The sequence below is a fragment of the Labrus mixtus genome, chromosome 11 (assembly GCF_963584025.1).
Source record: "Labrus mixtus chromosome 11, fLabMix1.1, whole genome shotgun sequence".
NCBI classification, from domain to species: Eukaryota; Metazoa; Chordata; class Actinopteri; order Labriformes; family Labridae; genus Labrus; species Labrus mixtus.
The window spans coordinates 22,540,266-22,568,207 of record NC_083622.1 but is presented as its reverse complement, the minus strand read 5'-3'; the positions used below and the strand labels follow the sequence as shown (position 1 = coordinate 22,568,207).

Below are 27,942 nucleotides of genomic sequence, written 5' to 3'. Positions count from 1 at the left end.
GCAGAGGAAGAAGAGTGGTGGGAAATTTGACAGTGCGCGAAACATTGTTGTGCTCGACTGAAGGAGAATTCATCGAAAGAGTCAATAAATGGAAATATATTAGTGTTTACACGACATGGACCGGTACGTGTTGGTTATATCATTCTGCCAAACTGATGAAGACCTTGCGGAAGACTTTAAATGTAAGTATTAGTTCCAACTCACTCTGCTAACTTACACAATGCTAAGACAGTTTTTGTAAGATAGGGTGTAAGTGTCCCTGTTGAGAAAGTTATATCTGTGTTACTTTGTTAAAATGTCTTCGGTCTAGTTTGTTTCCTGATATGAATAAGTCTCACGCATTGCAGCTCATATTGTCCGTGCAAATTATTGTTGTAACTATTATTGGGAATAAAATGAAGTGTTAGCCTGATCACCATGAAGACTGACAGCTCAGTTATTCACAGGTCTGCAGCCAGTGAAACACATTTATGACAGAGTTCTGGACATCTCATGTCAGGGATCAAAGAGAGGGACCTCTGTGTTTCCAGGTACAGTAACTTTGAAACTATCTCTTCACTGATTTTCATGTTTCATAATTTATTTATTACAAAACTCTGCCTTTCTCCCTCTCTGCATGTTTTACCAGCTTGTTCTCTCAGTGGCAGCCCTTCAGCTCAGAGGTGGCACTTTGCTGTTCAGGCTATCCAAGAAGTAACACAGGTGAGATGTTTGAAACATGTAGGAAAGTTTTGCTTTCGATAAAGGGACTGAACGAAGAGTTAGAGGAACTAGGAAACTTGCTCCATAAATGGCTACATTCCCAATTTCTGATGAAGTGAGAGTCCCTGACCAAACTTTACAAAATAGATGACAAAAATCTGTATTCCTCCAATCTGTATTTTTAATCCCAGCTAGATGTACACTTTCTCAATAACATTATATTTAATATTTAATATATATATATTTAAATTAATTGAATGATGACCAGCTGTATTTATGTTCAAGAAGTTGTATTGTTGTTGGGTTTATTGATGATGTCGTTTAAGGAGAAAAAAAATACATACATTCATGAATAATGAAGAAGGAGATTTCTATCACCTGTTTTGTAGTTTTGCAGCTCAGACTGGGAGGAGGTGAGGACAGGCCATCACAAAACGGACAGCGAGGAGGAGACGCCCTCTGCTCTAGAGTCATGTCTCAGTTTTCTCAGTAATCAGGATTCGCAGGAGCAGCCCATACTGACAGAGTGAGCAACAGATGATATTTTCTGTTCTTTTTATGAGCAGCATGATCGCTTTTCTGTTCACTGTTGCAGGTGTGTCTCTGATATATCTGTGTGAGTTAGTAAGAAGTTGACATTACTTGAAATTTTAAACTGTCATTAGTGATGGTACTGAGTGAAGGTAACACAAGATTATAAAGGATCATCTCACTTTTCAGTAATAAGATTTCAAGACAGATTGGTAATGTTTAGGTTAAAAGACATGGGTATCAAGAGACAGTATAAGTATAGAACATTATATGTCTCTAAGAATCAAAGTGTTGCATTTCATCCAGTAGACCTTTGAGTCTCGTCTGTTCTGATCGTTTTCTCTTCACTGAACAGGCTGTTAGAGGAGGCTGCAGATGGACTGCATCTCCTGACAGACAAGCTGCCGCCTCCAGGTACTGTTCACCATCTCTTTCTTTACATACAAATGGACATCATCTTATCATTTTAAAGCTGCCATAATGAAGCTGTGAACTCTATGCTCACTAAGACTGTCAATGTTTTGAAAAAAAAATGTAGGAACAATTTAAAACAGGAAATGAATCCATTTAATTAAAGGCACATTTATTCCATCTTTGGTTGTTTTATCCAAAATCCTTCGATGCAGTTCCTCTCAGGTGATTGTGGGTGTTAAGAAAGTCACTTGAGGAAAGCTCACGCTCAGCAGTTTCCGTTTTTTTTTTTTTTTTTTTGCTTTAATGAGGAAAATAACAAGGTAATAGTTGACTGAATGACTGAATTGGTGAGGCAGCGTAGAAAGAACGTTTACTGCATGAAACATTGTCTCAAGTTAGAGTTTTGTCTTTGCCCAAAAGCTTCCAGTAATGAGGTATTAAAATCTGTTTGCATAAGCCAAACTCCTCAGCTGTGTGACAAAGAGCCGTTCCAAATTCAAGCAATTACAGTTTGAAAACCTGCCTGCTGCTGCAGTCTTTCAGAAAAAAGGTGGCCGAGTGTACTTCAAACATGTGCACTCACCACTGGGGAAGATGGGATACTTCTGCTCTGACCGCTTCTCAGAAAGCCTCCTGAGGCAATATTTCACTTAAAGAGCATTTCTGAGCTCACCACCTCCACAGGAGTTCAGGAACGGTCATCCTCCATCTGTAGCTGCCCTGAGGACCGAGAGTCAGTTCTGGATTCCTACTTCACTTCCAGAGATCTGGATATTTAGCACCGCACACGTATAAATCTTACTCTTTGTTTAAAAAAAAAAGACGGCATCAGTGGGGCAACCAGCTTAGTGTATTGACCCCACATGAGGAGGAGGGACATGCACTGAAAGAAAAAGTTGAATGAATTCCTCTTTGATTTATCCCTGTTTTTGTCCCCCTTCAGGTAAAGCCTTGCTGGATGTGTTGGTGCTGGGCTCTGCAGAGCAATCCCCGCCTATTAAAGACCTGCTGCCTCTGCTGGGAGCGCTCAAACACATGTCCTGCTGGCACGCTGCTAACATCACTGTGGTCACTCAGCACACCACTGGGTGAGGAGATGAATCAAACACATGCATCAAATTCTCATTAAGCAAATGATGAATACACTTTAAAAGCAATCTAGTATGATATCTACGATTTACTAATCTAACTTCATACTAATGCTTTAACCAAAGAACCTTCCTAAAAGAGATACAGACACAGGGTTTGAAGTTTATGTATGACAACATGCTGTGATAAGTTTAGCATTAAAAACTGATGGTTGCTCAAAATGCAGGGAATACAACAGTGTAGTGTAAATTAACATGCATTATTGTTTGTGAAATGCTCCCAGCTCACCACTAGGGGGTCTTAGAAGAGTAAATATGAGCAGGTGGCGGCTATTATGATGTATCTCAATAGAAGCTCTCTTTTTAGTTAAGGTAAATATATCTGGATCAAATTCTAAGCTCTAAATTACTGCTGTTGTCTGTGTTGGTGATTAAATAAGAAGCAGGATTTTTATTCAGTATTATCAAGAGTCTGGAATAAAAATGAATCTTTGTTAGTTAGTGATTTTTTTTCTTTCTTCTCCAGCTGGCAGAATACGGCGTCTTACCTAAGTGCTGGTCTGATGGCGCCCTCTGACCTGGACGTCTGTATCAGTCATCAAGAACTATGGAGAGGTAGCCTGGTTATCAGAGAGAAGAAGGTAATAACCTCAGGAAAAAAGTGAAGCAAGCGTGCAGAAGAAACAATTCCAAGAACAGTACTTAGTGCATAATTTATTTCCCTTTTGTCTTCTGCAGTCTGTGTCGGAGAAATAAATTAAATCACTTGAACTGGCACAATGCAGAGCAGGGTTAGTTTTTGTTGTTGTTGAGAACATGGTTATAAACAGGAGAGAGAGAGAGAGAGAGTTGGTGATGAAGGACACTGGGGGGACAAAGACACTAGCCTATTAATGAGAGGAAGAAAAAGCATTTAGGAGAAGGTTGGGGACCTTTTTGTACAAAATGTATTTGTTTAGGCATGGCGGCTGTATTGCTTTCAGTGATTAATCTTTAAGTTTATTTTTTATATCTATGAATTCAAGTACACTTTTGAAGAGGAAGATCATCTAACAGCTGCAATGATGGAATAAGGTGTACTGTATGTGAAGTCAAAGCTGAGGAGTAAATGTCTTTATGTTTCTGTTTGTGTGTTTGTACTGTAGAGTGCATGAGAAAAAGCTGCGTCCTTTTCAACTTGTCTGCGTGCTTGCCCAGGGCTTTTTATTATGAGCAGTGTAGGCTGAGGACACAGTTCGCCTGGCTCAGTAAAGGACGGCAGAGAAAACAGTGTTCCCTAAACAACCTTCAGAACCGAGGCTAATCAGCTAACCATGGGTCGGGCTAATCTTGCCCATTCGTTCCACATACTATATGAAACATAAGGCCATAGGGTAGTTTATACTTATGTTCTTGTAAACATATCAATAAGTCTCTCTGTGCCGGGGAATGAATCTAAAGGCGTCACTGGAAGCTGCAGGGTTCATGTGAAATAGCTCTGCTCTGCTGACAGTGAGAAGTCAACCGGGCCCTTCCTGGCACGACCACGCTCAGGTTCAACCTCACTCCCGGAGCCGCGATTGATTATTGGTCTGGATTAAGCAAAGGACAAATGTTAGAGAACGCCTCTCGGCAGTTTCTGTCTATATTAAAAGGACAGCTGATGTCACTGAGATGCAGACGTAAAGGCTGATCTGAACTCTTTTATGCATTTCAAGTGTACTGTCCACATAGTTTTTCTGCATGTTTGGACTGCTTTAAAGTAGATCCTTACTTACAATAAGGGACAAACGTCATAATCTCTGATCGATCATTTAAACCAAAGGGTGAACTAGCGTACTTTACTTTAAAAGATACTCATCTGCTTGTTGATGGCTCTTCCACGTTACTATACCTCGACTGCTCTTCCCTGAAAAGTCATTTTCTTGGGATGGGAAGTTTAATCTAACATGTTATAGCCTTGCGTTTCACCTTATTTCTTGCTTTCCTGCAGCTTCACACACTGTCTCTTAGTATCATTGCAAATAGGCTGAGGTGAGCCGACAGCATTTTTAGTTGCCACTCTGGAGATTACTCCACACTCACTTGTACTTCTTCCTCATTAAGCAGGAACTCTGGCAGGAGCAGCAGTTTTCTGTCTCTGGACAGAATTGGCCAATTTTGTGCTATTCTACTTCTTCGGCAATCTGTTTCGCTGCAGTTTCCCTTTTTGTCTCGCACTTTTGGGATTTTCAAATTGGCTGAGAGTTTCAGTTGCCTTCTACACGATGAGCTGCATCTAAAAATAAGTCACATCTTCACGATGAAAAGAATACCAGATTAAGATGTTTACACTGTCATTTTATAAATATCAACCTTTTTTAAGAGCTGAACACACTTCTTTAAGAAAAAAGCCTGAGAGATTAGTAGCATGTACTCCCTCTGTTGAAGTGAAAACCTTGAGACTCACAGAAACAGGAGAAAAGAAAGAGACGCCTTTTAGCATTGAAATGTTAAAGGAACATTCACATCCAATCGATTATGTCTGGAAGGTTGTTTGAGGCACATCTTTTCCAAACGAGGTCATCGTTTCAGGGCTGAACATTTGTGATGTGAATGTAAAGCACAAAAGTGATCTAAACTTACATTTGAGTGCAACCGTGTTATAAATTTACGATACATGAAACTTCATATAAGACACATTTTGGCACCTATTCAAACTAATTTAAGGGGTTTTAGCCACATTTTCTAAAGTTACTGTGTGGAATTTGCTTTGTGCCAAATTTGGCGCCCCCTGCTGATAAATGTCTAACTCTTATCTCTTAGTTGATCTTGTCCTGTACAGATATATAGGTGTTGTTGTCTGATGAAAAATCCCAATTTGACAGTCAAACTATGTCACTCACTCACTCACTCACTCACTCACTCACTCACTCACGTATCTTTGCTGTGAAAAAAGTGTAAACAAAGGCTATTTCTGCAGCATGATGAAAAGTGAGACTTCATCTCACGCCTACCTTGCTGCAGATAATAATAATAATAATAATAATAATAATATATGATCAGTATTGTTGCTGATGGTCTTGTTTGCTTTTGAAGGTCATACAGAACTATCAGTATAAACTTCAGTCTGTTTCATGACTGGTTAAAAACTCTTCACAGGTGCTTTAAAGATTGTTTACAATATTGTTCTCAGAAATCGATTATCAGTCACACTATATTCTGAGCTGTTGGAGAATTATCACAGTCTGCTGGTGATCCAACCATGAGCTTGACTGAATTCTTCTCTGCTCATCTCTCTCTGTCTGCTGAGCCGTGAGTCTGCTGCAGCGTGCCGCTTCTCCTTCAATAAAGTGACCTTTTCTTAGTTGTTTCCTTCAGCGGTGAGCAGGCTGCAGCAGCCAGTCAGTAAAAGCTTCACAGCCGGAGTGCGCTGGAATAAAGAAGGACTCCTAAAGGAATAAACGCCAGTCTGAGAACATCTCTATACAACCGTGCACTACAAAGCATGTCAGCTTTATGTGCATGTGAACGTGCATGTGCAGTCGGGAACCATTGACGATACAGCCATGTGACTGAAAATAAACACCTGGCAGACCTGAAGTCTGCATGATTCACTGTAACTGCAAAGTTGTGTGAGGCCTGTGCTGACCAGGGAGGGATTGTGTGTAATTTAATCAAAAGTGTATGCTCTTCTACTGTTTGTGACTTTTTTTTCCCCCTCTTTGTGTTTCTTGCATCAGTACGTGTCAGAGCTCCGTTTCGATGGTTTTTCTCTGCGCTCTCCAGTGAGTAAGATGTCCGACTGCAGTCTCTTAGAGTCTCTGTGCACAATGAAAGACCGCAAACTACATCCTGAGGTGGGTCCTGAGCTCTTCACAATGTGTCATGTCTTTAATTTACAACTCATCATTAAATTAAACTCAACTTATACTGTACTTTATGCATACACACACACACACACACACACACACACACACACACACAGTTGATCCAAAGTGCTGACCAGCGCAGATATAAAACAAGAAAGCAACAGACAAGAACGACAGCAATCAAAATGAAAGAACAGGTCACAATTATGTCCAGTGTAACACAAAACCTACAGAGCTATGGGTCCCTGAGCTTGACGGGTTAATGTATTGTGCTTCCTGCCTTAGTTTCACCGTTTTTACACTGAGCATCAGCTGGTGGTGTATACAGGCAACATACGAGGGCAGAGAAGACAAATAACTGCTAGAAAGTAAACCTTGATTCAGATTAAACCTAATTTTACACAATTATTTCATGAAAGAATGCACGAGGTTTGTTTGATGACAAGGTTACACACAGTTCTGTGTTTCATTGGGATAATGTTGAACACATAAAAACAGCAAACAATTATTTTATTTTATTAAAATCAAAGAAAAGATGTTGGTTGAAATATTTTGTGTTTTTAATTCAACTTACATCCACCAACAAAGTTAAATCCAATCTAGCAATTAATCACGGGAGAAGCTAAAGACTAAGCTAGCCCCCGTTATGAAAGAAGAAGTCCCACTCTTAGTCCCGCCCACAAATCTCTTGATTGGTCGAATGTTTGTGGCGGCACAGCAACAATCATTTTTTTCTGATCATAACTGAGGTGCGAGCAGGGATTCAGATGTCTGGAACCCGGCTAAGTCATGGCTGCATCTCCTCTAACTTTTCCTAACACCTCAGGCGGCTACATTTCTGGGTTCTTTTCTCAGACAATAGCGTTGTAGTCCAAGTCCAACTACTCCTACTCATTAGTTCTTGATTCTTCCTCTCTGGCAAAGATTAGTTTTCAAACATGCCAGTAGTTTCTCCACAGTAGCAACTCTTACTGCTGCCAGAGCGCTGCAGGCCCTGCACCCGTTCCAAATGTTGTCAATAATGAAATCTTGTTTTTGAGAAATGCAATGTTTTTCAGATGGTTCTTACCTCCAGCTTTAAAGGTGACGCTGATGAGATTGTGTGTTTTTCCATGTTGTTAAACTCTAGCGAAGATTTTGATTGACAGGTTAATGATTCCATAATGACGACATTTTCAGTTCAGAGAGAACTGTTCCTCTTAACCCCAGTGCCGCCTTCATCTTGCCTCTAAGCTGTAAGAGTCGAATAAGCTGCACACGCTTCCATCTCCCAATTATTTCTGGTGGCTGGAAGGAGATGGAGTCAAAAGGGTCACATCTACGTTATCCTTTTAATCACTTTGGAACCTCTGACAGAAGAACTATCAGTTAGATAAATCAAAGTTTTTATCTGCCAGATGACTGCACACTACTTGGACATTGATGACCTTTTTCTAACAGAAAACCGTATCATCTTATCATGAGAGACCAAAAGTTTGACTTAAGGAAATCTGTTGGCTGCAGTCATGTGTTAACCTTATTTGGCATGTTTATTTTAATCTTTTCAATGTTTGGGTTCCCTCAGTTTTCAAAAAGAGTGACTTGATGTAAGAACACTGATGGCTGAAAATATGAACCACACTAAGGGCACAGTTGGTAGAGTCAGTTGTCTCTCAACTGGAAGGTTGTGTGTTTGTTCCCCAGCTCCCGCAGCAACATGTCTGATGTGTCCTTGGGCAAGACACTTCACCAAGAATTGCTTCGTCTGGTGTGTATGAATGGAATCAGTTACTTCTGATGGTTCCTTTACACAGCAGCCTGTGAATGTGTAGGTGTGACCTGCAGTGTAAAAGCGCTTTTAGTAGTCAGAAGACCAGAAGAGTGCTAAACAAGCTCATGTCCATTTACCATTTACAGTCACACAAGGCAATCGGTACCATGCCCAAGCACGTTTGCACACCACAGTGATGCGTTTTTGTCTGACTCTTTGTTTTTGTGAATCGCTTTAAAAAGTCTCAACAAAGTTGTGGATCAAGTTTTTTAAACAATTACATAACTGAAAGTTTAAACTTTATAGATTACGAATATTATAGTGTCCAATTAGTTGTAAAATGCTGAAGGTGGTTTCCCTCCCATATTAAAAAGCCATCTTCTAATATAAATCACATCTATAGAGATTTATACCCTGAGAGAATAAGTCATTAAACCCTCAGAAACGATGAAACTGTAACGTTAAAATATACATGATACAGCAGTAAGTAATCAGGTCGTGTTACTCTGTGTGAGATGTTCTCTTTTTTTTTTTTAACAGTTCATGTCATGTAGTTCTGTAATGAGCTTTCTCATGAAGATTAATATCAATAACAATAAAGCCACACACACTCTAGAAGATAAGGCTTGATGTGAGTCTGAAGTTCACACGATGGCTGCATTTTTTTAAAGCATTAGAAGCATTAATATTAAAGACAATCTGTACAAAGGATGTATTTGGAGGTATAAGAAAAACAGAAAAGAATGATACGCTCCTCAGGCTACAGCAGCGATAAGGAGTGACTGTGGTTTCATAATGTTTTAACTGTTTGTGTTTATTAGTACCATTGTCTGCTTTGTGAGTTTGCATCTGGCAGCTGATGGTATGTGTTGTGTTGTTGTGTGTGCATATTATTCAGTCAACACAGCAGAGCTGTATAGTAATGCTGCATGTTTGTGTGAATGTATGTGTGTTCGTGCATGCTTGTCCTTAAACGTCTTTGGACTCCGTGTGTGTATGTGTGTTAGTGTATTGTTTGTGTGGGTGTGTGATCTCATCACATCCCTGTACAGAGAAGCAGATGGCAGTGATTGTCTTGGCAAACAAACACACAAAAAACTCTGAGGACAACAAAACTAACACATCTCCACACTGCCAGGATAAGTGACTGGAGAATGACTTGCACACACACACACACACACACACACACACACACACACACACACACACACACACACACACACACACACACAAACATCCACAATATAAACTTTGCGCTGAAAAAAAACTCTCCGGCCTCCTGATTCTCAAACGTAAATGTCATTAAAAAAAAAACACAAACACATGCTGCCTCACTGGGCAGGGAGGCCCCGCTGCGTGAGAATCAAACCTCAGTGCTTTGTACAGTATGCTCCATATGCAATAAACTGCTCATAAGATAAAACCGTAGTACACATTAATATCACATATTTTGTCATCTTTGTACATGTCAGATATTAATATTGTATACCAATAAAAACAAATATTATTTTTTTCAAACCTGATAAAGACACTTATAATTGACAAAATAAAGAATTTTCCATCTATGGCTAACCTAAAGATAACAAGTGTATTAAATTCTGGTCAAATAATTGTCCTTGATGGGGCGCTGTTGGCACAGTGGTTAGTGCGCTCAACCCATGTATGGAGGCTGTAGTCCTCCAAGTGGGCGGCCCAGGTTCGAATCCAGCCTGTGGCTCCTTTCCCGCATTTCATTCCCCACTCTCCCTCCCTGATTTCCAACTCTATCCATTGTCCTATCTCTCCATAAAAAGCCCAAAAATAAATCTGTAAAAAAAAAAAAAACTGTCCTTGATGACCATCAGGTAAGTCCAGATTGCCTCAAACTTTCCTTTTCACTGATTTGTCAGGACAGTCCTACAATATTGTGATAGAACCAGAGATAATATGACTTTGTATTCTTTATTCAAAGTGAAGCTAAGAGGCTGTTTGATTACGGTATCACAGGATCAAGTGAGATATGGTTAAAATTGACGGCAAAGGAAAAGATGCTTGTATTTTAATTAGAACAAGATATAACAACACTAAATAAGAATTAGCCTTGCAAAAAAATATATTTTTTAAATCATCACATTGAGTTTAATTCTCAATAATAGTGTTAAACATTCTGAAAACAAATAATATTTTTAAGAAGTAAGTATCTTTATTGCATCACACAGTTAAGGCCTGGTGTAGTGACTTGATTATGCAAATCAAAAAGCCTTTAATCCACTGAGGGGCTGATAGCCTGCCGTACATTTCTTAACTGACACGTTGTCGTCGGTGTGTCGTGGCAATAATGCAGTACACCAAATCCGTGCAATCATACTCAAACAGGTTTAATTTGACATCGTCCTCTGGTCATATACACTTATCTGAAATAACTTAATGTAAACAAAAAACAGGCTAAATGTTCAGTCCCCGCTACACTCAACAATGGCAGTCAAAAAACAGTGCTTCCCACAGTAGGCTGCTCACCTGCCATTGATTAAACCTTCCTCTACTTGTACCTTCACCGTACACCATAGTGAGTATTCCATCTACAACAGAGAACACGCACATATGTTGAACACAAAAATGGTTCTAATAGCTGAATTGGGACTCAATAGCAGCAACTCAAAGGTTCATAATTAATTGTTTATAGTGATCCATGACAAAGAATATATTGTCCCATTTTTATCCACATTCATCCTCCACATGTTGGACCTTTTTGGTCACCTTTTTTTTTCTCTTTTATCTGAATGCTCCAGAGAGCTTTATATGAGAAGTGCTTTTCATTTGTGCTGAATGTTCTCGTGCTGCCCTACAGCATTTGTTGACATTTATAGTCTCTTTTTTTTTTTTTAATTACCTCGATCCTGTTTGTCAAAGGAGAAAAACGACCTCACACTTCACTTTCCCTTTGGGAATTTAAAATCCAAAACATGCATTCAAACATTTCCCCTTCTCCTTAGCCTCTAAACCTGCTGTGTAAAATCATCATCAGCCTTTCACTGCTGGAGGTGTCCATTGTTTCTTGATTTTTTATTTTTAAGTGAAATTGCAACAACTTCTGTACTTGTTGATGCCTAATCTCTTGAGAACTCTGCAGGGTGTAACAAAACCAAAACTGATGGAAAAAAAAGAGCTAGTGTTCTTCAGTGCCTGCACAGCAGCCTTTTGTATGTGCATGATTGTTTCACAGTGTAGCGTAGCAATAAAATGCTAATAAGCAGCACTTACTGCTGAACTGCAGAGCCATTCAGAGGGAGAGTACATGGGACAAAATAACAACTACCTACATACAATACATGAATAAGGAGTATGAGTAATGATGCCACTTCTAAAAAGATTATATCCTAATGTAAAAAAAAACATAAACCCATTTAACCAAAAGCTTTTGATATTTTGAACCATTATATTTGGTGCCAAGTAACGAGGACCTTTAAACATTGGAGGTCTTAATGATCTGTGTAAATCGGCTTCTCAGTCGACTGCATTAGTCTCTCTTTTGGACAGGAGGATAACTTCCCAAAGTTGTCTGCGAGACCGAAAAACATTCAACCCAAATCATTAAAATCTTCAATTACTCGTTATCTATAGGAGTCCATCAGAAGTAGGTCAGTCTTCGCTCCAGATCAATAAATGATGAGTTTGAGATTTCAGGAACTCCTTGGTATTCTTGTAATTTTCTGTAAATGCAAATGCCCCTTATTTTTACTGTGTGGTCAATGCTTTATATATTATTGAATCCCTCAAAACATAATGAGCTCATTAGGTAAGTAGAACAGCCTCAGACTATTGAGGGGTAGGCTTTTTTTTAAAGAGGTTAACAAACCGCAAGAAGCTGATGTGTTGCTGCTGAGATGGTGTGTGTTTAGGTGGTTGGTTTTATGGTCTGCAGTGCTGAAACTTTTTTTAGATTACTGATTAAGTCCTTTAGACTGTCAAAATGTTTCTGTTTGTAGCTTCAAACATGTGAGAATGTGCTGCTTTACTTCTTTTTTCTATGTTTAATAAGATTCAAATTAGATTAGACGTTGGGATGTTTCTTTCTTTCTGGACTCTGTTTTGTTTGATAACTTTAATTTTCAGCATCTTCTCTGTTACTTCACTTCCTTACTAAATTCCCTTATTGTCACTCATTCATTTTCCTCTGTGTGTGTCATTTGCAGGTCTTCCATTACTACGCATCAGATTTCGAGTTGGTCCAGTTGGTCGACCTGTCAGACCTGCCAGTGTTTCTGATCTCCACTACTCAATTTGAACTGTATCTTCATTTCAGAAGCCTGACAAAAACATTAAACAACACAACATAGAATGTTTTTATTCTCAAATGTAGATTTAAGAACCATATTTAAAAGGTTATAAAATACAGTTTTTATTGTTCTACTGCGCCCGTCAAAGGGTTCTCTGTCTCAAATGTTAGCTGGTTGCAACTTCTCCTCAACACTGTAGTTTTTCCTTCACAACCAACAAACAGGAGCCTGTCTGGAAAGTCAATGAAATCTAAACTTCTGTTAGAGCAGCTGAGATCGCTGCGTGGAAAGGTATTGACCCCTCATCTGTACTCTTACATATTCAAATATTTCAGAAAAAAATCTACCTTAAAACGATGTACATACATCAAATGTACTGTATGTCATCTTGGCTTTTTGCTTTAGAAGAAAATCTGTTAACTTCACTCTCCACAAAGGAAATACAAAATACATCATGACTCATGAGACTGCGGGTGTGTTTGTCTGTATCTGCTATGTTTGCATCTCCAGGTTGGAGCTTTGTTCAGCCTCTCTTGTATAATCACGCCAGTCGCCCAGCCTGCAGCCAGCCAGCTCAGCTCCCAGCGCTGGAGAGAGTCTATAGCCAGGAGACCAAAGTCCTTCCCCGGTAAGACTGATTTCTTTCTTTTGAATTGCCTCGTTAATGGATGATGGTGCGGTATCAGCAGAGAGGAGCTACATCAGCTTCTCTGCTAACACGGAAAATAAAGCCTCATGTTGGGAAAGCAAACCTGCAAGTGTGAATGGTTGAAGTAATCGTAAAACTGTGAGGTTATTTAAAGAGTTTCTTGTCCATTGTGCATTAACTCTGAATGTCAAATCTTTTCTTGTGTCTGCAGTCCCTGATGTAGAGGTGAAAGGTGAGAGCGCTCACTACTTCCTGTTGGTCCAGGGCTCTGATGACATTGCGAGTGGAGCCTGCAGGGTCACCATGTTGCACTCAGACATCCAAATCAATGGAGCGGCTGCCATGGCAACCGTCTCTGGGTTGCTGAGAGAGAAGTCATTGTCACCATCAGGTATATAATGTTCATATAGGAACAGTGTCAGCATGTTTTTTCTGTCCGTGTGACACCACTGAGGGCTTCAGTTTGACTATTTGCTTAAATCTTGAATCACAGAACCTCAGAACTTTGAGTCAGTGAGAGAGAATGAGAAACAGAAAAACCTGAAAATAACTGGAGCACACAGTTTGTCTTGATGGTGTTCTGAAGGGTTTTTAATTATGAATCTGTTTAGTTATTTTTAGTTTGGGGTTGTTTGTCTGTTTCTCTTATTCTGAGGGATTCATCAGGAGGAAATGTCTTCAACATTTGGTTTTAACTGTCAATTGCACCAAAAAGAGCTGATTAGATTGACCCCTTCTAAGTCCCACTGTGGCGAAACCTCATATTTGTTTATCTATTTATTTGTATCCACGGAGAGAACCAGACCTTCAGCAATCATTACTGGACATCACATGGGTTCTGGGGATATTGAAATACAGGAGAAACCCGGGGAAAATGGGAGTGTTGAAAGGTATGCACTGTATTTCCAAAACTTAGAAGCACAGTTCTGTGAGGGGCTACAATTTTCATCCTTTGAAGATGGTTATCCATTAGCATCCTGTGTTTTCTATACATGTATGCACAGAAAGGAGCTATAAATAAGTGGATTATATTTCAAATTCTGATTTATAACGTGTCATTTCCCCACTGTTCACAAAAAGGTAGCGAGATTAATCACATAAATTAGGGTATATTGATAACCTTACATACAGTGAATCTTAAGACACGTGTAGCACATCTGCAGATTTAACTGAGTTGTGTCTCAAAATAGGAGCTCCAGGAATCTTTGATGCTAATTGTTTTGAAAAATACAAAAATTGTCTGGTGAGTTGTGTTAGCTGCTCCCTCAGCTCTTGATACGAGCTACTTTAACACCAGCTGACGTCTTACCTCTGACCCTTTCACCTCACACACCTCTCTGTCTTTTGCTCTGTACCCTGAAGCACATAGTCTGAGCTGTGATGAACAATAAATGAGTGCTCATTTAATCACTTTTTATTTTTAGGTTTGAGAACAAGTAGTTCCTCGGTTTGATTGAAGTAGAAGCCCCTCTAGCTTCACTCACATGTTGAAGGCTTGTTATTTTTCATCAGATTCAGCTTATGCTACAGAAAGAAGGCTACATTTCTTTGTTTTACCACGTCTTCAACACTTCTCCTGTTCCGTCTCCTCTCTCACAGCTCTAGAGAGTTCTGACTGTTCTGTTCAAGTTTCCCTTGTCTTTGTCACTTAAATAGGAAAATCAATGACAGAAGAAAAGAGACAGAGGGTATTGAAGGGACAGACCTTCAGAGAGAGACTGAAGGAGGGCAAGGTGATGAGGAAGAAAGGTCTGAATGTATCAGTTGTTGTGGGGTTATCAGAGAACTTTACCTCTTAATGGTTGATGAGAAAAACAAACACATGTTGTGTTATTTGTTTACTAAAACATCCTTCCTGGCAAAAAGTCCTTCATTGTTCTTTGGCTTGATGTGAAATTCCAGAGATCGGCTGTGATGTTTCCTCCTGAGACTTCCTGCTCTTGTTAACATTTCATTCAACCTTCAGGAGGCGGTTTTGAAACACCTTTAAATGCAAAGCGAGCGTCTGAAAGGAGCCCTAACAGCTGAAATGGCACAGTATGAGCACAGCCTGGTTTTCACAGCATGAACACAGCACAGCTTTCAATACAAATAAAAGTCTTAAAATGCTCGCCCGAGGGTTTCTCACACAAACGAGAGCATCAAATACTCAAAACACCTTAGTGTGCAGTGGCAGCATAAGGCCGCTGGGTGAGCTTCAAGTCTCTATTGCCAGCAGATGAGTAGTCAATTTGATTTGCCATGGATGTTTTTACTTCAAAGAGTGGGGCTTAAAGCGATCTTAAGTTTTATCTGTCTGTTATTGTTTATTCATTTCATTATTATGTTCTGCCCTATAGGTTGATTTTTTTTTATATCTCTTTAGCTGTTTGCCTTAAAGGGGTAAAAGTATATTATTTTTTTAATGCTGCACTTTACAAATCTGACGCATTAACAAATGTTGCAACCTCCGTTGAAAAAGATTTTAAAACGACTCTGGTAAAGAGAAAATCAAAGCCATGGATAAAATAGTTTTGGGACAGATTAAGAATAAGTCAGTATCGAGCAGCAGGGGCAGGGAAAACCAGAATATTAGTCATCATTATGGTTCAAGCTACACAAATACTGGATCCTTTGACCCTCATAATACAGAAAAGTAGTGTCTCTAATTAGATCCTCCCTCTCTGTTAGATCATCATGACCCCTCGTCTCTTTTTTTTTAAAATTCGCTATTCCTCTCTCTTTGCCAAGGAGGTTCTCAAAGCAACGTCCTCTGCCCCCTGCCTTGTCTCCAAGGAGACAGCCTGCTGAAGAGAGAGAAGAAGGTGACCCGGGTCCAGACACTCGTACTCAAAGAATATCTCAGTGAGTACTTCACCTTAAGATCTCCTGAAATAGAAAATGTCTCTCAAAAGACATGTCATCTTCTTTGAACGAAAAGAAGATGACACCAGCAGAAGATATTACACACTGTAAAACTGATGTTTTATTTTAGAGATCACCTTGTGCTTTTATAATATGCCTGTAACCGTGTGTATTAAAAAACCAAGACAGCCCTTAAATAAGTCAAAATGTGATGTCCCCTAGCAGGATGGGTGAGAGACCTCTACCAGAACATGCAAAGTAGATAATGCATAACGTACACATCTAAAATAAAGTTTTTAAAACTTGTCCCATAACTGAACCGTCCTCTGACAGTGAATTTTACTGCACATTTGAAAAATAGATCACTTTAGGTCAAATACAGTTGTGTGACCAAGATGTCACGTTACTGTAAATACACATTGAAAAAAACCCAGATGCAACTGCACACTGTAAAATACATTTTCCAGTATCCTTCCATCCATTATCTATGCTGCTTGTTGGGGACAGGAGTGGATCCCAGCTCTCATTGGGTGAGAGGAGGGCTACACTCTGGACTTGTGGCCAGGATTTCACAGGGCTCATTTTCCAGATGATCGAGATTATTAGAAAATGTCACTTACACCTATCTTGATCCTGAAGACTGCTCCTGGCTCACATCCACTTTTAATTAGTTTTACCATCTCATCACCTTCATGCTACCCAGACTGAATCCGATCTCGTATGGATCTGAGTATTCATGGTTTGGCAGATAAAGAAAAAGTAAAATTTACTTTGCAATGAATAGAAGAAGTTATTATATCAAATGTTTTATAGCTCATCCCTCTTAATGAATAGTTAAAAAATAAAACTACAAGGGATCTCCATGTCTTTTGTAACAGTTATTAGGACTCAAAGGATTATTTGATTGTTGTTCAGTTGATCTACATAAACAGTGAAGGTTATTTTAATAATTATCTAGCTTTTATTTATTTATTACTCAAGCAAAATGCCAGATAGTTTCTGGTTCATATTTAAAGATGAACTGCTTTCCTCTGTTTAGGTAATAACCACATTTTATAACGTTTGATTTGGTGCAGAGCGTTTTACACTTCTTTCTCACAATTTAAGCCAGAACACTCCGGGATTTCACCATAATAAAGGCTGTCCACATCGTGTACCTGTGCTGGGGCATGAACTGTACCGTGCCCAAGCACACCTCTTCAAAGCGTGCCAGGGCCGAAAAAGTGTAGCGTGCGTGAGCACTGATCGGATCACTCGGGGTGAAGCGTGCTTGGACATGTTACGGATTGCCGTGTGAGTGCGCCCTAAACTCAAGAAAAGGCCAAATGGACTTAAGAGGAACATTCCCTCTTAGGGCCACTCAGAGCTTCCTGATTTGTCATTACCATGAACTCTCAGTTCTGTCCAGCCCTCAGCAAAAGACTGTTGAAATATCATTATTTCACAGACACACATAATGTCCCCTGGCAAGCAGAAGTTGAAACTAGCCAGATTAAAGAGAGTGGAGTGAAACTCTTCCGACTAGAGGAAAAGCAATAAGGCTGACTTTGAACGGCGAGAGCTAAACGGGGCTTGTGGAAAACCACAGACCTCAAGAAATGAAATCAAAGCTTTTTCTGACTCTGCATTAAATTGGGAGAAGTAGAACTACTGTTGGAAGTTCTAAAAACAGTTAATCGGTGTGTAGTAGAAGTATGTAAGGAGTATATAACTTCTTCTTGTCTCAGTTTTAAGATCACTTTGAAATCTCGCTAATGGAGCTTGACACACTTATTGGATGCCTCTTCACGTCCATCCCTCTCTGCAGTTAAGGCTGCAAATGAAGAGCAGAATTGGACTTCTCAGTATGAAGCTAACACTTTACTTATGTCTGTACTTTTTTAAGTTTATTGCCGCAGAGTTTTATGTTCTACCTGTAAGAAGCTATTCATCTGTAACCACTTGAATTAAACATTTCCAGCTGGCAGCTCTAGTATTTCAATTCATGTTACCTTCATCTTTAAAAACTGAATCCAGGTAAATGATATAGTTAACCACCTATTGAGCTATGGTCAGCTGATGTTCGACTTGTAGCCTGAAAGTTGAAGACTGACAGAGACAGATTTTTAACACGAGTGACTCTCTGACGCCACCTAACTCTCCAAATGAAACGTCCATTAATAGGAAAATAAAACAAACACACATTTCATCGATTAGGACAAGAATTTATATTTTTTGTTGCACTATGAAACAATTCATTGTCTTGTTATCATTTCCAACAATGCTTCATGGCATCTCTTCAAATATTCTGTAGAGAGAAAATTGCTGTTTCACCAAAGCAGCGATGACCCTGATTAATATTTGAATGTAAAAACACAAATGCTCTTTTCTATTTGAGTGAGCCCCCTGGGGGGAACTAAGTCTCCCTTACCTGGTGGAAGACAAAACTAAAACTAATCAAAGAATCACACTCCTGCTCAAGAGAAAATCTGACCATCAACCTCAATCATTAAAGTGTTGGAAGAGAACTTTAAAAACAGGGAATAGGCACGATTTTAGAAGTGTCCAACTCAAAATAGAAAGTTATAACTTCTATCCCTCATACAAATAAAAGTGCACTCCTTCTTTCAGTGTGCTGGACAGGTCCATGAAAATAGTTTAGGGCATCATAGTTATAGCTTACAGTATCAAACTTCCTCTCTCTGCCAGCCTGTTCTCTGGCTTGATAGTTTATAGCATATACAAGATTCTGCTCATATGGAATAAATGTCACACAATACCAGAAGCTTAAACTGTTTCACCAAGTGCAGCGTGAAGTTAAAATGCTGCCACAGTAAACATCCTTTGTTTGTTTGATTGTGTGCAGGACGGAAAGAAGAAGCATCGGCCTCAACCTTAATACCCGTCAACGACTTAAAAGTCATTCTGAGTTTGGCCAGAGAACAATACCTGAAGATGATCGATGCCAAGCTGCCTTCTGCTGCCACTTGTCTGACTGACGAGCAAGAGAGCACCCCGGACAAGAACTCAGGTATGAGCTAAGAAAGAGACGAGGAAAACTTCATTTTCACATTTCATTCAACGCTTGAGTTCATACATTAACGGTTGAGATTTGTCACTTTGGAATAAAAGTTAGATTTTTAGTCTGATTTCTTCACAGTTTAAGGATTTCTTAAATTGCCTTTCCTTGCTCACAAACTCTGATGTAACACCTGTTGTGTGTTCCTCCATCAGATGGGGAAACTTCTACTTCTTCTTCTTCATACTGTGTTGTATAGCTGTGCATTCTGTGTGCGGTTTATTATTTCAGTCTGCAGGCAGTCAGATCTGACCAGCTACACACTGTGTGTGTGTGTGGAGCTCCCGCTGGTTGTCAGCACGTCGTGTTTCTGCAACACTAAAAAGCAATGTGAAATCACAGACTGCTACACCAGTACTACACTGTCGCAGAATCAATATGAAAGTACAAAGGCGTAATGACAGCTGAGCTTCAGTGGTGCTGTTTGCACTCTGGACAAGGCTGTTGATTGAACTTTAAGAATCTCACAAAACAATCATAATCAAGAAAGCGTATAAACCAAAATGCATGATCTTACCTGTGTACTAACAGTAGAGCATCAGTATGCTCTTCACAAACACTCATAGGATGACATGTTTAGGGAAACAATCCCAAGCTAATAATATGTAAATATATTGAAAGCAGTAAAAGCAGTCATAGCCTGCAGCTATGGCTTATTGTGCTCAGTGAGAGTGGCATTTCTTTTTTTCTCATTGAATTTGTAAAGCTGATAGAGCTTCACATCAGGCAGTTCTCATGTCATTATGCTGTGACATTTTCTGCCTATTATTGTTTGCTGTTTTTGCATATCAGTGTATGATATAATCTTTCTTTTGATATTGTATTAGAATAGATTGGTACGGACCAACAGCTGTATCAGTAAAAGTAGAAGTAGCTTAATCTCTGAAACAGCCTTCACTTTGTGTGTCTCCTCCTGATTTCATGTTCTGGATCATTTACGTACATTAAGCTCTGCAGGACCTAACATAAAGGATGCACATGAATAATTTAAGAGCTGAGCGGGATGAGTGCAAATATGCAGAGACAAACAGTCTAAGGTGAAACTCACTTCTTTCTTTTTCATGGTCATTGCCCACCCTCTGCTCTGAAGATGTCATTTGATAGAAATGAACAGCATCTGCAATCCATTAGCAATGTCTTCTGCGTTTGTGTGTCTGCTCGGCCTAAAGGTGTGAATGACTTTGTGTGGGCTGATTCACTGTCTTCACGTAACACATTCATAACCTGAGGACATTTCCAAACATGACGCTCTCTCCTCACATCAGCAAATCTGTGTGATCACATTTCTGTTCTCATCTAAATGACATACAATCTTTCTCGTCAACACAAGAAAAGTGCAGAGTGAAGATATTTCAGAGTCTGAGGTTTCGTCTGTTCAGGTCTTTGTGTGCCAAGAAGGTCTGTGTGTTGACCTGGCTCTATGACCAATCCATCATACAGTGCAGAGTGCCACGCTGTCTACTGTATGCCTTTGTAATGGTTTCTTCTTTTTCTTATTGAATGCAAACTAGAGCTGCTATGATCATCTACTCAACCCACTGTCCTCTATAATACAGTTTAGCCCCCCTAAAAGTCCCCAAAAAAGCACATCTCTAAGCACTGCTTGCTGTAATGTGCATAGCTGCTCTATAGTGTGAAAATTGTGACTCCAGTTTAAGTAGAAATCACCACAGAGTTTTGAAGAAGTACACACTTTTTCAACCGCTGCTCTTGTCATATTCAAATAACTGCCTTGCAGACTGTAAGTATGACTAAAAATGAGACCCATATTTAGAGATGCTGATGCTTGAATCAGTCGCAGCAATAATTCTGACCAGTCACTAAACCTTGTTTTGTCATTGAAGGATTGCAGAGCGTTTCCAACCTGCAGGCTGACTGGCCTGAGAGGAGCGTCCTCCACAACATAGAGAACCTGCAGAGGAGACGACAGAAGAGGAGGTAAAAAAAAAACCCTACAGTACGACAACTCTTTGATTCTAATACGGTGTATTTGATCGACACATTGTGGTGTTTCTGTGCGTCTTAGATTGGGTCTGATGGGTCCAGGCTCTAGCGACAGTCTGTTGGGCCCCAAAGATGGACAAAAGGTCTCCTCGACTTTACTGGACGCCAGAGAACTTCTGAAACACTTCACATGTGATGGTCGGCCCACTGGGGAGCTGCAACCTCTGGCCGTTAATAGAGGGTAGGTCACGTCATCTTCAACAGATAACAGAATCAGTGTCAGACACAAACACAGTTAAACAACACAAAGGACTGAGATGTAAAAAAAACTGACACACACTGTACTGACAGTTAAAGATTATCTTTGTTGCTTTTGGATGTTTCTGAAGAATAAACCGATAATAAGGACTTTAATTAGAATTTGATTATGATCATTATCCTGTGCTACAATTAACTGACAGCCTTTCAAGAAAAATTACAGAGTTCATTTGAAAAAACTCATTCGGGGGCAGAGAAGTCCTTAATTAGTGCTTATAATTCTGTCAGGCCGGACTGTGAGCGTTTTAATGAGTGTAATTTGGATTTGTGTTTTAATTAAGAGAGAGGTGCATTGATTTTCTTTGACTTGCTATTTATGTCTCCCCCTCCCTCTTTCTCTCTGTGTCCCCTACTGCTTCTCTGATTCTTCACTTATCTGTTCAGGAATAACGTGTTCCAGTTGTCCCCAGACCTTTCTCCGGGACGAGTCAGCCAGATGCCCTTTAACACAGTCTCAGCCTCACATTACCACGGCATAGAGTAAGTTTGTATACACCAGACAGACACTATTCAGCAACAGCTACTGGAACTCTTCTGTAAAGGGAGATATGAAATGTATAACGACCATAACAAGATCAGACAACAACTGGCTTCATCGGTCAACATAAGGTCTTCTTTTTTTATTATTACTTGTTTTAAATTTCTTCATTTCTTGTCTAGATTCTGCCTTGACAACCAGCGGTCTTTGGACAGAGACCAGGCCTTTATGAAACTCCAGTCTCGTCTGATTCGGTACGAGACCCAAACCACCTGCTCCAAAGAGCCCTGTGCCCTCCCCTTCGCTCTCAGCCCCGCTCCCTCTCCTGCTGTGATGTCAGAACCAGGAAGCGTGCCTGACGGAGAGACTCTGCAGAACGCTGATGTCGCTCGCCTGAAGCGCAGGTCGTGGGACACGGATGCTATCGGAGGTTATCCTCGTAAGAGGTAAGATAGTTGTTGTGTTGAGCTCCCGGTTAGCAATAAGAAGGTGTATGAATGGATGGAGACGTTGATGGATTGACGGTCCATGTTTGTGCCTATCTATGTTTGTCTGAATGATCTAGGCTGGTGAAGTCAGAGAGCAGCGACTCCCTCTGCTCTCAGAGCAGCGGCAGCAGCGGGACACACCCTGCTGTTAGGTCTCTACGGCAACAACCAAGCAGGTCCCAGTCCACATCCTCAACCATGAGCCCCTCTTCTTCCTCAGCAACAAGACGGACACCCTCAGGTAAAACAAGAACAGTCGACCTAAGATGGAAATGATTTAGTGATTGTGGTTTGCATTAGGTACATCTTCAACACAATACTGATGAAATGATTATCTCAGAAAAGAAACTCTTGATCTGCTGCCTCTATGTGACTAGGTGTTAAAACTTAGAAACTGACAGATATGCACGAGAGCAAGGGTTTGCTTGTCCGTTGTCCTTGTCGTCAAATTTTTCTGCTCTATGTCCATGAATTAAACATGATTTTGTTTATGTAGCTGGAGGAGCTAAGAACACAACTGATCTGAAAGATTTGACCTAAATGTATCAATGAACTGGCCTCCAAACTTATTTCATCATCTACCTCATGTAATCATTTTTGGTTTATATAAGATGTTTAGAGACACATCAAGTTATCCAATCATGACGCACAAATCCTCTCATATTAGAGAGGACTCACAAATAAAGTATTTCAGTCCATACTCCGTACCGTTATAAAAATATGCTTCAGATTTGTCCTGCCATCACTGTAAAGCTTTATTCTACTTTTTACTGACATTGCTCTGCAGGTTTAGTGACTCTTTCTTCTGCTGACAAACCAAATGCTCAACAACAGAAGACACATCCTGGACAAACAGAGGACAAGATGTCCAAAGAGTCACGCTCCCAGAAACACAACAGGGTGAGTGTGAGTGTGAGTGTGAGTGTGAGTGTGAGTGTGAGTGTGAGTGTGAGTGTGAGTGTGAGTGAGTGTGTGAGTGTGTGAGTGTGTGAGTGTGAGTGTGTGTGTGTGTGTGAGTGTGTGTGTGAGTGTGAGTGTGTGTGTGAGTGTGTGAGTGTGTGAGTGTGAGTGTGAGTGTGAGTGTGAGTGTGAGTGTGAGTGTGTGTGTGAGTGTGTGAGTGTGTGAGTGTGTGTGTGTGTGTGTGTGTGTGTGTGTGTGTGTGTGTGTGTGTGTGTGACATTTAAAGAGAATACTATTTATTTATTTTATCCCAAAATACAATTGTCTTTCTCTCTTTTTTAACTGTCATGCATTAACACTTTTTATAAATAAAAATATACATAGACGTAATAATATATTTATTTTATTTTATGTAAGAGGGTTTACATTTCAGTGGGTTTTTTAGGACCATGAGGCATAAAATTGAATTTTGTTCTACAAACAATTTGATGGCTGATTTTCAAATGTATTTTCAAAAGGAACTTATATTTGAAATTCATCATTAATGGAAAGTTGTGATTATGAAATATTACCTGCACCTACTTTAAGAAGCCTAAGTCATGAAAAAATCAAAAATCATTAAAAGAACCTTCATGAAGCAGCAAGTTTCCACCCATACACCCGTTTTCCCCGGGGGATTCCAAGGCGTTCCCAGGCCAGATGGGATATAATATCTCTCCAGCGAGCTCTGGGTCTATCCCGGCGTCTCCTCCCAGATGGGTGTGCCCAGATAACCTCCAAAGGAGGCATCCTAATCAGATGCCCAAACCACCTCAACTGGCTAACTAAAAAAGGAGTGGCAGCTCTACTCCGAGCTCCCTCCTGATGTCTGAGCTCCTCAGCCTATCTCTAAGGCTGAGTCCAGAACTCCCCTGGGGGGGAACTCATTTTGACCGCTTGTATCTTTGATCTAATTGTTTCAGGGGTGAGGGTTGGAATGTAGATGGATTTACCAGCTCTTGCCTGTCCAACTTTGATCAAGTTTCAGCCATAATGACACACTTTTTGGAAATGTTTAATATCTGAAAGAAGGTGCAGTACTTCCCTGTTAGCAAAATATTTTAAGTTATAAAGATAGACTTTATGTCCCAAATGGGTTTTTTTTATATTCACAGATTCAGATTAAGCCGGATTTCTTTTTTTTTTTTCAAACCAACTCATTTCCCCACAGAGACAAAGTGGCAGACAGACGTGTATTAATCTATGGATGACAGTTTAGCAGCTGCTCCAGCAAATGTAAAGGTTTTATATTCAGCATTTGATATTCAGTGAATGTGTGGGCTGCCTTGTATTATTGTGGCAGAACCACTTAAACAGCAGTATAACCAGATCACCTGCTGGCTGCCTCCACAGGTACACATACACACATTCTCATCTGTGACGTGTATGTAAAGATTTTTGTTAGAACATAAAAACACACGTGGACACACACACACACACACACACACACACACTCCTACACACAGCTTCCTATGTTCCACATGCAGCCGACATCCTGCATCCCGACCTTCACTCGTTCTGATTTGTCATTTCTATGCAAACAGGCTTATCATCTCACTCAGCAGAGAACAGTTGGTCCTGTTTAGAAATAATGATAGCCGTTTATACGGGACAGAGATTAAACGCTGCCTTTCTGCTTCTCATGAGAATGAATGGCATAGATGATTCCTCACAATAATGTATGATGTTCCCCCAGAACAGTCCCTGTGACAAGATTAAAGGCAGATCTGTTCATGTCGGCAACGTGTTTTCCCACTCAACGCATGCCGTGAAATATGTGTGTTGTGCAAGCTCACACTGTGAACATCACCCAAAGTCAAGACATTTCTACATCCCTTTGTTTTAAAAAATGGAGCTGTGCTAAAATTAGTCTCTGTGAGCCAAGTGTCAGGCGGTGTGGGAATAAACACAACTAGATTCCATGTTCTCCACATTTGTACTGCCATGATATTGTGTTTGTGTGTCTGTATTTGGTGTCCTCAGATGCTGCTGGAGGTTGTAGCTAAAACCCTCAAACACCACGGGATCACTGGCGAGCACAAGTGCTTTGAGGCCTGCAGCAAAAGACTGTTTGATATCTCCAAATTCTATCTCAAGGTGAGTTTTTTTTGTTTTTTTTTCAGCCCACACACAGCGAGTGCTGTCCTCTCTTTGACAGCTTCTTCATTTGTGTTCTTCTTTGCATCCAGGACTCCTTCTTCTGCAATTCTGACCATATGCTGTGTGTAGTTTATAGATCCTGGAAACAAATTAGCATGATCACAGGAACAGTTTGAAGACATCATTTTTTATTTTTTGTTGTTTTTGGCAATGCAAGCGTCTTCGTCTGTTTGTGCCGTCTTGTAAATTGCGATCAGGTGTTTTGTCTGATTGGATATAAAGAATGAGGAAAACAGCCTCTCTTTGCCAGCAGCTAGGGAACACTAACTCCCAACATTCTTCAGGGAATAATGTGTTATTCTGCACAATTTGTTTAAATGACATCATTTATTTATATCTATCGAGCATTAGTACGTGTTTTTAAGGTCAGAGACAAGCTTATTTTCTGAAAGAGAACTGGAGGAGCTTTGAGAAATGATTTTTATTTTTATAATTTAGTATTTGATTTAAGTTATATATTGAATCAACCTACATATCAGATGTTCCCATAGTGGGGGTCGTGAGACAGTGAGAGGGGGGTTGCAAGATTCCTTGGAAAATTGCATATCTTATCCATTATTGTGAACACAAAAAAGTAGTTCAAGAGATTACTGGTGCTCTTCTTCTAGCGTTTCTTACAATAAATTACTAAAATAATATTACGTGTTTGGGCTGTTCTAATGCTACAATTTGGATAGGCCTAGAAGCGTGCATTAAGGTTAATGTTTTAAACCACTTCCAGGGACAATGGAGGTCACTAGTTGTTAGCAGTGTTATTTTGGGGGTCGCAGGCTGAAGAGTTTGGGAACCCCTGCTACATATTTAATTGTCTTTTGCTTATTCTTCGATTGGGATATTTTGGAAGCTCTGCAGGCTCCTCAGGTGTATACAGGACCATAATGCACCAAAAGCAAAACAGTTTTAAGTGACTTCTTTAACCTGCATGTGTGTTTTTCCTGTGGCGCATAAGTGGCCTGTTACTTTCAAGTGTTTTCTTTTGATTGTTGAAAAGTAGCCATACTGTTTGAAAAGTCAATCCACATTTTTTTTGCCTTGTGGTCTTCTATTACCAGGAGGATGCCGACGTTTGTATTCTTTGTTATGCCGTCCTCAGTGTCTGTAGATTTACAAAAGTAGCCATACTGTTTGAAAAGTCAATCCACATTTTTTTGGGGGGTGCCGGTTTAGCCTTGTGGTTATCCAGGCGCCCAATGTGCAGAGGCAACAGTCCTCGCAGCCACCCTTGGTTTGAGTCCGACCCGTGACATTTTCTGCATGTCGTCCCCCTCTCTCTTCTTCCAACATTTCAAGCCTCTTTACCGTCTTTTCCGAAGAAAGGCAAACATGCCTCCATAAATATATTGTATTAGTAGCTTTAACAGAGAGCACAATGTCACACATTTCCCTCTACAGTGTTGTGGAGCAGAGGCATTTAATAACGGTTCACAGTTATATCAAATGTAAGCTTTAGTAAAGCTGAGAAAATGAGCTGATACGTTTTGTTACTGTTTTTCTTGTCACCATTTCTTTACTCACTGACTGCAGCATTATGGTCTGTACACTTCCTCTCACCAGTTTAAAATGTCTTCTGCTGTGATCTCAAAAAGTTCACTTGAATGTGTTTTTCTGTGTCTGTAAGAGTGATCCTCCTCATCCTCTGCTTCTTGTTTCCAGGATTTAAAGACGTCTCGGGGTCTGAATGACGAGATGAAGAAGGCCGCCAGCATCAACGTTAAACAGGTAAACCCCTCCGAACACCACAGTGTCTCCACTTGCTTTGAGTTCTTCTCGACCTGAACCCCTTCAAAGTGATTTTTCTGTTGTTGCAGGTCATCGACTGGGTGTTGGAGAAGAGCTCGAAGAAGTAGACACAGTTTTAGGAAAGGGTGGAACATTTTTATTTTTTAATGTCTTATTGGTTTTATTGGTTTGAGAAGGATCCACAAAATGATCATGTCTGATATTTCTACACAAAGTGCAGTCAATTTGTAATGCAAAGTCTATTTCAATGGACTTTTAATTTATTTTATTGTTTCTTTTCTTAGGGCAGTTATGTAGCAAGGAGTCATTTTCTTCTGACTTGTGTTCATTTTATCTGTTTGTCCAGAGCTGTGAAACAGAAAGTCAAAGTTGAAGCGTTAGCCGTCAGCTCCTACTGCAGCACGGAGAGGTTACAGTTGTCTTTTCTTTGTAGCTGTCTTTAAATATAATTTTAAACCCTTTCCTTTTTATTGGTTTTGTTTCTTAATACAGTATAATAATACTTTTATGGCTCTATGGTTCAACATTTTTAAGTTCTTTGTTTCACATTTTATTTTTTGTAGCACAATAAAGTGTTTTTGAACCTCATTTCTGTGTGTATCTCTTTGTGTGCGTGCGTGTGTGTGTGTGTGTTCATATGACTCAATGTGAGCAGTGTGTATGCTCTGTGATAAATATATGTAAATTATCATATCAGAAAGCTACCAGCTCCGTCTGTTATTCAGACAGTGAAAACAAAGCTGTGAGCAGTG

General features: G+C 39.9%; 1 protein-coding gene across 2 annotated transcripts; it reads left to right on the top strand.

Annotated features, from left to right (window-relative positions):
* The first annotated feature begins 5 nt into the window (after positions 1 to 5).
* On the top strand, positions 6 to 27,778 carry mtbp (MDM2 binding protein). Of its 2 annotated transcripts, none has more exons than XM_061050954.1 (23): positions 6 to 182; positions 447 to 530; positions 629 to 702; positions 1,092 to 1,228; positions 1,589 to 1,647; positions 2,591 to 2,735; positions 3,262 to 3,376; positions 6,437 to 6,553; positions 12,488 to 12,582; positions 12,796 to 12,862; positions 13,082 to 13,199; positions 13,432 to 13,611; positions 15,954 to 16,064; positions 18,910 to 19,074; positions 20,967 to 21,060; positions 21,149 to 21,307; positions 21,769 to 21,864; positions 22,045 to 22,308; positions 22,428 to 22,591; positions 23,138 to 23,250; positions 25,274 to 25,387; positions 27,104 to 27,169; positions 27,259 to 27,778. In XM_061050954.1, exons 1-23 carry the CDS (start codon positions 116 to 118, stop codon positions 27,295 to 27,297), a joined length of 2,643 nt encoding a protein of 880 aa, XP_060906937.1. In that variant the 5' UTR covers positions 6 to 115; the 3' UTR covers positions 27,298 to 27,778. The 2 variants fall into 2 exon arrangements, with proteins under 2 accessions (XP_060906937.1, XP_060906936.1); XM_061050953.1 differs by having other exon boundaries at positions 15,951 to 16,064.
* Positions 27,779 to 27,942: the final 164 nt, after the last annotated feature.

Bases quoted from the DNA above. Each gene is read 5' to 3' on its own strand.
- mtbp (XM_061050953.1), top strand. From the start codon at position 116: ATGGACCGGTACGTGTTGGTTATATCATTCTGCCAAACTGATGAAGAC. The intron at 21,308-21,768 runs GTAGGTCACGTC...TTATCTGTTCAG, and splicing joins CCTCTGGCCGTTAATAGAGG to GAATAACGTGTTCCAGTTGT. The intron at 27,170-27,258 runs GTAAACCCCTCC...CTGTTGTTGCAG, and splicing joins CCAGCATCAACGTTAAACAG to GTCATCGACTGGGTGTTGGA.